We start from the raw sequence: 12,808 nt of genomic DNA, 5'->3' as shown, positions 1-12,808 counted from the left end.
ACTCAGATCCCAGCCGTCTAGCCCCTTAGATTCGGTGGTGAATAGCGATTGCGGCACCTAAGTGGTTTCAGATGGAGGGGCTTCCTCTGTCAGCCCAGCGGCCCCACTGTGACGCAATATGGGGTGCTTATAGGTTACCACTGCAGCCGGAGGCCTAACAATGGCCCCTAGGTCTGCTATCTTGGGACAGCTATTATGCTGACAGGCATGATACACTGAAATATAAAAGTATTTCAGTGTATTATATGAGCGATCAATTTATTGCATAGTCTAGTTCCCTAGGGAAATATAAGAGAAAAAGTAACGTTTCGAACACAATCCGGCCTTTGTCAAAGTCTATTGCCGCTGATCAGTAGAAAAAAATCTTTCCGGAAATAACGCTGTGGAGATAGGTAGCTTGTACCATGGGTATGCGTGTATTCCACCTGCGTGTATTCCAAATAAAAAACAATTCCAGAATTGCCATTTTTTCTTCATACTGTCTCACATAATTCTTATTTACCACAAAATGGTACCAATGAAAACTGTCAAATCGTCCTGCAAAAAAAGCGCTTACACAGCTCCGTCGACTGAAAAGAACTTATGGCTCTCAAAGTACGGCGACACAAAAATATAATTTTGTTTTAAATAGGTGTGTTTAATATGCAAAATTAGTAAAACATAAAAAACTAAAAATTTTGTATTGCTGAAGTCATCCTGACCTGTAGAATAAAGTTGTCACGTCCTTTATACAGCACAGTGAACACCATAAAAGTAAAACCCCAAAAAACAATGGCGAAGTTGCTGGTTTTTTCCAACCCCCAAAAAATATGAATAAAATTTATACAAAACATTATCTGTAACCCAAAATGGTGCCATTAAAAAAATACAGCTCGTCCCGAAAAAAATATAGGAATAAGTCTTCCGATAATTGGTTTTTCAGGAGTTCATCATGACAGCACTACAAGAGGTTGTTCTCTTGACCTCTGTACGGCCAAGAACAAAATGCCCCTCCCACCCCCACCCTTTAATGTTTTCCAAATTATTACACTAGGATGGATGCAACTAGGTTTATTGAAACCATGACACAAATCCTCATATGTTCATTTCACATAGTAGATCATACTAACCAAAAGGGAGGTAAGTCAGGGCTGTCATTATAGACTCCTGGAAAATCTGTTACCAGTAGGACTAAGGCCTCATGCACACGAACGTATTTTTGTCCTACCGTAAATACTGGCGTAAATACGGGTCCTTGGTCACACGTATTCGACCCGTTTTGCACCCGTATTTACGGACCCGTGCCCGTAAATACGGGTCCAGTCTCACCAGTATTCCACCCGTATTTACAGGCACGTTTTCGCTGCAAAATTGCACTGCACTAATCGGCAGCCCTTCTCTCTATCAGTGCAGGATAGAGAGAAGGGACAGCCCTTTCCAAAGTAAAAGTTAAAGAAATTCATACTTACCCGGCCGTTGTCTTGGTGACGCGTCCCTCTCCTGACATCCAGTCCGACCTCCCTGGATGACGCGGCAGTTCATGTGACCGCTACAGCCAGTGATTGGCCTGTGATTGGCTGCAGCGGTCACATGGGATGAAACGTCATCCCGGGAGGCCGGACTGGAGGAAGAAGAAGAAGAGTTCTGGGTAAGTTAACTTTTAATACTATTAACTCCAGCGGTAGTCACTGTCCCGGGTGCTGAGAGTTACTGCCGATCAGTTAACTCTTTCAGCACCCTGGACAGTGACTATCCCCTGACGTCGCCTAGCAACGCTCCCGTAATTACGGGTGCACACACGTAGCCACCGGTAATTACGGGAGCACCATAGACTTCTATGGGCCTGCCCGTGCCATTATTACGGCCTGAAATAGGACATGTTCTATATTTTTCAACGGCACGGGCACCTTCCCGTAAGCATACGGGAAGGTACCCGTGGCCAATAGAAGTCTATGGGCCTGTAATTATGGGCCGTAATTACGGCTCGTAATTACGGGCGTTTTTACGTTCGTGTGCATGAGGCCTAATTCCTAATTTCCAGGACGTCCCTCATGACAGCAATACAGGAGCAGTACCAAATAAGTAGGCTTGGGGGGGACAGCTTGAAGGACTTTACGTCTGAGAGCAGTCTTGATTAGATAACACATCAAGTCTGTTATGTTTGCAAAGCATATGAATACTTAACAATGTGGCAGCTCTCCACATCTGATCAATCGAAGCATCTTCCCTTTCGGCCCAGGATGTTGATATGGTTCTGGTAGTGTGGGCCTCGATTTCCAATGCAGGACTAGATCCTTGGCATTTTATGAAAGTCCTTTAAAGAAATTTTTAATCATATTTATATGGTGCTTTCTGTCCTCCATATTGTGCGTATAAGCTGGAATTAAATCTCCATGGATTCCTGACTTCAAGATAGTTGAGAACCACTCGTCTTATGTCGAGGGTGTGAAACAACTCTTCTTGGTGGTTTTTTGAATTGCTGCATAATGAAGGAAGCACGATGTCTTAACTGCGATGGAAGGTAGAAACAACTTTTGGGAGTAAGGCTGGATCTAACCACAAAATTATTTTGTCATCCAAGATTTTCAGGTATGGTTCATGAATGGACAAAGCCTGAATTTCACAGACCCTTCTTGCTGTGGTAATAGCCACAACAAAAGCTGTTTTAAGGGAAACTGACTTTAGATATGCTGAATGAAGAGGTTCAAAGGGAGCCATACAGAGACCTGACAGAAAAAAATTTAAATTCCATGATTAAATAGATTTTCTGAAGGATACCCTTAGTCTTATAATTGCCTTTACAAATCACAAAATCCATTTTTGATTGCCTGAAGGAAAATCAAAGAAGCTACCGATATCTGTACCTTGAGGATACTTTGACTCTGGCCTCTATCAAAACCTGCTTATAGAAAGTCCAGGATTCTTGAGATATTTGGATGAAAGTGGTTAGGAGACTTGTCCCCACACCAAGAGCAGAACCTTTCCTAATTTTTAAATAAAATTAATACGTTACAGTTTTGCAACACTTTTGGATGGTGGAAATTACATCCTCTGATAGTCCATGTTTCCTTAGAATTACCCTATCAGGATCCAGGCAGTTAGTATCAGATCCTGAAAACCCTGGAATAACAGTGGGCCTGTATTAGGAGAAAAGCAGGCTCCTCCAGAGCTAGACTATATATAGCAAATATATATATATATATATATATATATATATATATATATATATATATATATATATATATATATATATATTTTAACTGGACACCAGTTCTGCTTTGGCCAAAAGGGGAGTATGTAGATCACATTGGCTGGCTCCTTCTGAATCTTCCTCAGAACTAGTGGAATTAGGGGAAACAGAGGCAGAAGGCATAAGCCAGACCCATGTCCCAAGGTTGTGATAAAGCATCCACTGCTGCCAGGTTGTCTCCCGGATTCAGGGAGAAGGTGGTACTGACCTTTGTGTTTCTTTTTGAGGCATACAGGTCCACCTGTGAATAACCCCACTTCCTGGAGAAGAGATAAAAAATGTTCCAATTTATGGCCCATTCCCCCGCAGCTAGCTTATGATAGCTTAGTGAGTCCGCTGTCTGATTCTCTGAGCCTTTGAGATGAATTGCTAAAATGGATAGAACTGCGAGCTGAGCCCAGCTGAAAATCCCTTAGGTAAGACACAGGAGATGACGATGCCTTGTCCTTCCCTGATGGCGCAGAAATGAGACTGCCATCACATTGTCGGATGGAGAAATTTTGGAAAAAAAGATGCTCCTTGGCACGGGCGCTCAGACGTGAGTGATTCACTGATTCCACGTAGTCGTTGGTGTATAACACAGATTTAATTTCAGATGCAGATAAAAAACTAAAATATTAAAAAGGACTGTGCTACAACGCGTTTCGATCTCGCACCGAGATCTTCGTCAGGCATGTAAAATTTACTACAAAAAAACACATCTTAAATAACCCGGTCATATGGTTCACGTCCAGGTCAAACTTTCAGGGTTAAAGTTCGTTGTGGGAGTTTCGTTACAGGTACGTAAGTGTTGATTATTTGCCCTTTTTTTTAAAAAGAGAACAATAAAAGTTTTTTTCGAGTTATTACTTCATATTTCGTTCAGTTTAGTTAAAAATCTAGGCTGATGGTTTTTTCGGTCTTTATTCAAACTAGAAATACTTTTTTATATATATATATATATACAAACTGAACATTTGTTTAAAAAATAAATGGATGTGTGCAAGTGATATAGAAAAAATGTGAAATTTTATTCACTGTTGGTATCTCGCATTTGTTTTGTATAGTTATATATAAGTTTATGCAATTCTTTTATTTTATATTTAGAATGGATTGCATTATTTGTATTACTGTGAGTAACGCATCTGACTTTATTCCTCCTGGTTCACATTCATTGATTTTTAAATTGTCGGAAAAGTGCTTCTAGCATTTGTCTGCACCTCGAAAAGAGGTGTTTATGTTTGGATATTCATAGTTTTATCTCTGCCAACTGATTTGGTTTAGTGGCTTCTTTTTTTATTATTTAAAAATATATAGGTTGTAGATGTTATTAAACAGTTTCCTTTAAAGAGCGGTATTTGTTTGTGACAGTAAATATCGGTCTTTGATTTTTATTGTATTTTATTTTGAACTATTCGCAAATTCAGATTTTTCACTTGTTGGAAAAACATAAAGTTGATTTTCTATATTATCCTATTTTGGTTTAAACCAAATCTCATTTTTCGTTGAGTCCATTAGGGCTCAGAGATTCAAATTTGAAAATCCAAAAGGATTCACGTTTGTTTAGAGTGGAAATTCTGTTATGTACAGTATTTTTGGATTTATTTGTTCAATCGGAGAAATTCTTATATTATTGAAATTTGATTTATGATTATATAGCAGGTGTCTTGATAGGCTATGTTTTAGAAATCCGTTTTTGGCCTTAAAACGATGGCCATTCAATCTATTTCTCAGTGTCTGGGTAGTTTTCCCAATATATTGTAATCCACATTCGCATTCGATCATGTATATCACATGATCGGTTTCACTGGTCATAAAGGTGTCAATTTGGAATGTTTCTTTAGTTACGTTTGACATAACTTGTGTCTTACCTGCATTTATGCGTAAACAGCATAAGCAGTTTCTTTTCCCACATTTGAAAATGGCTGTAGATTTAGGGAGATGACTGGAGATGGAGATAGAGGTTTTTGTCCTTAATCTACTTGGTGCCAGTATATTTTTAATTGTTCTCCCTCGGCGGAATGTTATACCTGGTTTTGGGGGTATGATCTTATTCAAGATTGGATCATTTTGAAGAATGCTCCAATGTTTTTGTAATGAACCCCGAATGATATTGTGGTCATGATTAAAAGTTGTAATAAAATTACTAGAATAGCCTTTGATCTGAACTTCTTTATTGTGTTTTGAATGATCTTTTTCTAGCATGCTTCTTGAGACGAACCCAGATTTTTTTGGTATGCATATTTGCTGAGATTTGAAGGATAACCTTTCTCTTAGAATCTTTCTTTGAGAATTTTAGATTGTTCTTTATATACTTCTGTTGAAGAACAGTTCTTCCTTATCCTTCTGTATTTGCTATGTGGAATGTTTGTTGTCCATCTCTTGTAGTGTGCACTTTTAAAATTCAAGAAGCTATTTTTGTCCATATCCTTAAAATGTGTTTTTGCTGTGAATTTGTTGCTAGAATGGCTAATTTCCAGGTCTAAAAATATTATTTTTTCATTGGATATACTTTGGGTGAATTGAATTCCCCATGTATTATTGTTTAGAGTTTTTATGAAACAATTTGCTTCTTCATCCGTACCGGACCATATGAAAAAGAGGTCGTCATTGTCGGAAATAATCCTTAACCCCTTCCCGCTCAATAATGTACCATTACGTTGTTGGCGCTAGTGTTTTAGCTCTTTCCCATGTAAATGTACATGATAGTGTTGGGCGGGCTCAGAAGCTCAGCTGACACCATCACCAGTGGGTATCAGCTGTACAGTACATTAGCTAGCTTCAATACTCGCTATTGACCCCCTAAATGCTGTGGTCAAATTTAGGTGGTTTGTAGCCGATCGGTACCCCCGCGACACGATTGTGGGGGTGCTGACGGCTGATTTGGCAACAAGAGGCCTAACACTGGCTTCCTGGTCTGCCGAGTACGAAAGCTGATTAGGTGATAGATTAGCTGATACATAGATTAATGCTGTAATCGTATCGACCCGCAGAATAAAGTAAAAATGTCATTTATCGGCACGGTGAACACTGTAAAAAAAAAAAAAAAGAATAAAAAACAAATGTTTTAGAATTGCTCGTTTTTGGTGACCTTGCTCGCCAAAAAAATAATAAAAAGTGATCAAAAAGTCGCATGTACCCCAAAATGGTACCAATAAAAACTACAGATCGTCCCCCAAAAAATAAGCCCTCACACAGCTCCGTTAGTATAAAAATAAAAAGTTCTGGCGCTCAGAATATGGCCATACAAAGGTGCAGTGTGTGTTCCAAAAGGGGGATAAGATTAGGCACCATTTATCAATTAGACATTGTCCACATACCTGTGGATTATTATTTATTTACCCCATTATTATACCCTCTTATTATGCCCTGATGTACTCCGCACAGCTTACATATGCCCCCACATTATAAACTGAAATACCAGTAAAACCCCAAACAGAACTATTACCAAGCAAATCCACGCTCTGAAAGCCAAATGGCGCTCTCTCCCTTCTGAGCTCTACAGTGTGCTAGGAGCTGGCGATTGAGCTTGCCCTTGTATCAGTAAGTATGGCTTTTTTCTGTGATTTTTAAGTAAATATATGTCCCCTTTTTCAGTGTTTTGTAATTTGAGTGTAGGGACTCGCAAGATGCTGGGGAGCCTTGACGTGGGTTGCGAGCTTGCGTATTTTGGCCAAAATAACAACTAATACCTGATGTTTATCATGGATATTTTTTCAGGATGCATCTAGGCTTTTATAATGCTGGGGGATAGTAGGGTGTCAGTACTTTGTGGGATGAGCCTAAACAGTGCTGGGCAGCCTGCCTAATCTAATAGTATGAGCGTGATTAACAGACAGCAAACCAGCATGGTGCACTACACGTAACCATGTGACTGGCACCCTTGTATAAGTTTTATCTGTGTGCAATGATTATACTAAGCACCCATCCCCCTCATGAATAGTAGGTGTGAGAGTGGTTGTTCATCAGTATTTTGCACCTGTGTAACCTTCCTCCATGTAGCATTGTGGTTTGTATGCATCCTACTGGGAGCTGGCGATTGAGCTTGCCCTAGTATCAGTATGGCTTTTTTCTGTGATTTTTTATTAAACATATGTCCTCTTTTCTTACAGTGTGCCCAAACAGCAGTTTACATCCACATATATAGCAGCGCCATACAAGGAAAACCCGCTTAAGAGTTTATGAGGTATTTGTCTTCAGTGGCGCAAACTGGGCATAATATATTGTGCACTAAAATGGCATATCAGTGGAATATTGCAACTTTGCACCATCCGCTGTGCATTAATTTCTAATGAAAGAACACCTGTGGGGTCAAAATGTTTACTACACCCCTTAAAATGCATTAAGGGATCTAGTTTCCAAAGTAGTGGACACTACTTGGGGGTTTATTTTACTTGTTGACCTCAGAGTCCTGCAATTGTGGGCCAATGCTGTAAGAATCCCCAAAATAGACCTCAAATGCACATGGTGCTCTTTCACTTCTAAGCCCTATCATATGTCCATGTAAATGATAAATGCCTTGGGGGGTGTAGTTTTCAAAATGGGGTCAGTTCTTGGGGGCTTCCACTATACTCTGGTACCTCAGGGCTTTTTCAAATGCGACATGGCGCTCAAATACCAATCCAGCAAAATCTGCATGCCAAATAGCGCTCCTGCCATTCTGAGACATGCGTGTGTCCAAACAGCAGTTTATGACCACATATGGGGTATTGACGTACTCCGGAGAAATTGCTTTACAAATGTTGGGGTAATTTTTCTCCTTTATTCCTTGTGAAAATTAAAACATTCAACATTTTAGTAAATACATTTATAAGATTTTTATTTTCACAGCCTAATTCCAATAAATTCTGCAAAAGACCTGTGGGGTCTAAAAGCTCACTATACAACAAGATAAATTCCTTGAGGGGTTCAGTTTCCCAACTTTTGGGAGCTTTCCACTGTTTTGGTCCCTAAGGGGCTTTGCAAATGTGGCATGGTACCCAAAAAACATTCCAGCAAAATTTAAGCTCCAAAAGCCAAATTGCGCTCTATCTGTTCTGAGCCTTGCCGTGTGTCCAAACAACAGTTTATTACCACATATGAGGTATTTTCATAAATCGGGAGAAATTGCTGATGCTGGGGAGCTTTTTTGTCTTTATTCCTTGTAAAAATGTAAAATGTCTATGTTTTTTCAGAAAAAATGTAGATTCTCATTTTCACTTTCTAATTCCAATAAATTCAGCAAAAACCTGTGGGGTCAAAATTCTCACTATACTCCTAGATAAATTCTTTGAGGGTGTAGTTTCCAAAATGGGGTCACTTTTGAGGGGTTTCCACTGTTTTGGCACTGTAAAACCTCTTCAAACCTGACATGGTGCCTAAAACATATTCTAATAAAACGGAGGACCCAAAATCCTCTAGGTGCTCCTTTGCTTCTGAGGCTGGTGCTTCAGCCAATTAGCACACTAGGGCCGCATGTGGGATATTTATAAAAACTGCAGAATCTGGGCAACAAACATTGGGTTTCATTTCTCTGGTAAAACCTTCTGTGTTTCAGAAAAAGATGGATTAATATGAATTTTCTACAAAAAAAATTATTTAATTTGTAAATTTCACCTCCACTTTCCTTTAATTCCTGTGAGAAGCTTAAAGGGTTAAAAAACTTTCTAAATGCGGTTTTGAATACTTTGGGGGTGCAGTTTTTAAAATGGGGTGATTTATGGGGGGTTTCTAATATATAGGGCCCTCAAAGCCACTTCAGAACTGAACTCTTCCATGCAAAAATAGGTTTTGGAAATTTTCTTGAAATTGCTGCTAAAGTTCTAAGCCTTGTAAGGTCTTAGAATAATAAAAGGACGTTTAAAAAAATTATACCAACACAAAGTAGACATATGGGAAATGTTAATTAGTAACTATTTTGTGTGGTATTTCTGTCTTCCAAGCAGCAACATTTAAATTTATAAAAATGCTAATTTTTGCAAATTTTCTCTAAATGTTGGTGTTTTTCACAAATAAACACTGTACATTACGTTAGTGGTAAAATTTGGTCAATACATTCAATGTGCCACGAGAAAACAGTCTCAAAATCGCTTGTATACATAAAAGCATTCCAAAGTTATTACCACATAAAGTGACATGTCAGATTTAAAAACAATTGGCCTGGTACATAAGGCCAAAATAAGCTGTGTCTTTAAGGGGTTAAATGAGAGTTTTGGATGAGATAAGTAGATTTTGATGTTTCCCACATGGCCCTTATCTTTTTGAAGTTCGAGGACTTCTTCTGAACTTCTGGTGACCATGTCCCCTGAAAATATTAATCTTGAAGCTCCCCATACTGAGATGCTTGCATCAGAATATAAGGAGAAAGTCTCCAAGAAATCCCCTTTCTTAGGATTGTTGGAGAACCAATTCAGAGATATTTTTGATGGGGGAGAAAGATTTTTGTATTTATGGAATTTTCGTCTTGATCCCAAGATAACAGAATTAGATGTTGAAGGGTATGGGAATGGAATTATTTCTTTGGGACAGTTTAAAATAGACAAGGTCATAAATCCCCAAATCTGCATACCTTTCTTTGGATTGCTATGACCCCGATGGGATACTTTGAGGCTGAGCCGTAGTCGGCATAGTAGATTGTACTTCATCTGTAATCATGGACTTCAGTTCCATTATAAATATACCTCTTTAACAAGCTTGGCAATATAATCTTGACATTCTCAAGACACTTCGGTAAAGTTACTGTGGGAGTGACAGCACAGCGTGATCTCGCGAGATCATGCTGTGCTGTGTGTATAGCTAAACATGAATGAAGATAAGTGTATGATGCTGATTGGTCAGTGTCATACAGTTGTCTTTACAACGCCCACTTGGTCAAAAGTTAAAAAACGCCCAGTTGGGCATTAAGAAAGTAATTAGCATCAATCTAAAACTGTTCATAACTTGCAAAAAAATTATCGTTTTTCAAAATAAAAACCACGGTTGTTATCTACATTACAGCACCTATCAGATTAGGTAGGGGATAGAATAAACTGGTGACAGAGCCTCTTTAAATGGGGGAATCCCCTCTATTAACTTAGAATTGCCTAATAGGGTCTAAACTAGACTCCCTCCGTAATGATCCAAATGATATACAGTAGGTAGATAATTGTTCCTGTAAGTATACATATACTATAATAGTAACACCTTAAGTCTATATTTGTCTCTGATTTTCATAAATGCTGTTGTGACTTCCTTATTTCTTAAACTATATATCAATGGGTTAAGCATAGGAATAATAACAGTATAGAACACAGAAGCAATTCTGTCGTGGCTCATAGTATAGCTAGAAGATGGCCGCAGGTACATGAAGACAATGGTACTGTAGAATAGGCCAACTGTCATTAGGTGGGATGTACAGGTAGAGAATGCTTTCTTCCTGCCTTTCTGGGATTTAATGTTTAATATAGTCGATATAATATAGCTATAGGACACCATAATAGTTGTAAGGGAACTGATTTCAGCAAGACCTCCAAAGATGAACATCACTAGTTCATTTATTGTGGTATCAATACAGGAGAGCTTCAAAAGAGGTGGGACATCACAGTAGAAGTGGTCTATTTTGTTGCTTCTGCAAAATGGTAATTGAAAAGTGCAAGATGTATGAATCGACGCATTAAGATAACCCCCAAGGTAAGCGAAGCCCACAAGTTGCCTGCAGAACCTTTTCTTCATAACTATCATATACAACAGTGGGTTGCAGATTGCAACATACCGATCATAAGCCATTATCCCTAGCAAGAAACACTCAAGGCTCACAGAAGCACCAAACAGATACATTTGCATTATACATTCAACAAATGAAATTGTCTTTGTAACTGAAAGGAAAGTAACTAATGTCTTTGGTATTATAATAGTAGAGTAACAAAGGTCTAAAAAAGAAAGGTTATTTATAAAAAAGTACATTGGAGTATGAAGCCGAGAATCTCCTCTGATGGTTACCATGATGCCAATATTAGCCAGTAAAGTGACAATGTAAAATATTAAAAATAATGCAAACAGAAGAATCTGAAGATTAGGATCATCTGTAAGTCCTAAGAGAACAAAGTAAGAAGGGTTTGTGCCGTTCAATACACCCATCTGTTGCGTCATTTTTTTTGAGAAAACTAAACCTTAAAAACAGAAAGAAATGACAGATTATTAATAGTTGGTTTAGTAATTGATATGTAATTTAATCATAGTCACAGAAAACACTTTTACAGAGATAAATGTACATTAATTTAAACTTAAAAGGGTTTTCCGAGTCATCTCGAGAACAGCAGGGACCGTGCATGCGCGTTACGGGCTGTACAACAGAACAGCCCATACACGGCACATCACAAGTGACGTGTCGTATACCCGGAAAATAATTGAAGATCAACACCGCGTCCAGAGAGTGACGTCACCCGTCAAGTACCCCACGGCAGGATCTGGAAACGGGGCCAATTTGGAAAATGGAAGTATATTACAGATGTATTTACATTAATAAATTACAAGCATTAACCCCTTTAAAACACTAGACTGCTACTCTACTAGACAACCCAAAAGTTCAGATGAGCGAATTTCCCGAAATTCGTCACAGGTCCGATTCGGTCGAACTAGCCGTCAAATTAGATTTGGTACGAATAAATAAGTTGCGAATTGAAAGTGCCCTAATTGCCCTGAAAAGTCATGTATGACACTCTGAGGTCTTCTAGGACTGTATCTAAGCCCTTTGCGGGATGAGTTGTTATTTTTAATGGCACCATTTCATGGTACATATAATGCATTGAATAGCTTTTGTTAAAAAAATACATTGGGGGGGATGGGCAAATCCACCATTGTCTCTTTGGATCAGAGCCATAACTTATTTTATTTTTCAGTCGACAAAGCTTTACGGGGGCTTGTGTTTTGTGGGACAAGCAGTAGTTGGTACAATTTTTGTATACATATGACTTTCTGATGCATTTTTATTGGTTTTTTTTGGGGACGGCAGATAAACACAACACAGCAATTTTGGCATTGTTTTTTTTTTTATGCCGTTACCATGAGGGACAAATAACATGGTAATTTTATAGTAAGGGTTGTTATGGTTGCAATTATACAAATTATGTCTATTTTTTATTTTTTTTCAAGTATTCCATATTAAATCATTTTCAAAGGAAAAAGGTAGTTATTTTAACATTGGATTTTTTTTATTTTTCTGTATTTATTTAACTTTTGGCTTTTAATGTTTTTTTTTTATTCTCACTGTGGGACTTGAACGTATGATTTTATTGATCATTTCTATAATACACTGCACTGACTATGTAGTGCAGTGTATAATGCCTGTCAGGGTTATACTGACAGGCAGCCTATAAGTCCTGCCTCAGGCAGAGCCTAATAGGCTCATGCACATGGCAGATCAGAGGGCCTATGTTGGGCCCCCAGCTGCCATGGCAAGCCATTGACATCCTGTAGTTGCCCCTTCTCTCTGTAAAGCCAATTTATGTGACGCGGTAATTACTGACCTTGGCCTTCCTATGGTCAAATTATCACTAAATAATCAAACAGACTCTGTAAGTCTCTGTTCACACAGCCGCTGTGTTCCGCTCTGTCTGGCTTGCAGTGTTTTTTAAGGTAAGAATA

At 38.6% G+C, this 12,808-nt stretch overlaps 1 protein-coding gene across 1 annotated transcript; it reads right to left on the bottom strand.

Annotated features, from left to right (window-relative positions):
• Positions 1 to 5,381: 5,381 nt before the first annotated feature.
• LOC142741729 (olfactory receptor 5G9-like) lies at positions 5,382 to 11,302 on the bottom strand. The gene is made up of 2 exons (XM_075851068.1): positions 10,401 to 11,302; positions 5,382 to 5,547 (listed from the first exon to the last, which is right to left on the bottom strand). Exons 1-2 carry the CDS (start codon positions 11,300 to 11,302, stop codon positions 5,382 to 5,384), a joined length of 1,068 nt encoding a protein of 355 aa, XP_075707183.1.
• Between the last annotated feature and the right edge of the window lie 1,506 nt (positions 11,303 to 12,808).

The sequence above is a fragment of the Rhinoderma darwinii genome, chromosome 2 (genome assembly GCF_050947455.1).
Source record: "Rhinoderma darwinii isolate aRhiDar2 chromosome 2, aRhiDar2.hap1, whole genome shotgun sequence".
Taxonomy (NCBI): Eukaryota; Metazoa; Chordata; class Amphibia; order Anura; family Rhinodermatidae; genus Rhinoderma; species Rhinoderma darwinii.
The sequence above is the reverse complement of the archived record's forward strand: the minus strand, read 5'-3'. Positions and strand labels throughout refer to the sequence as shown.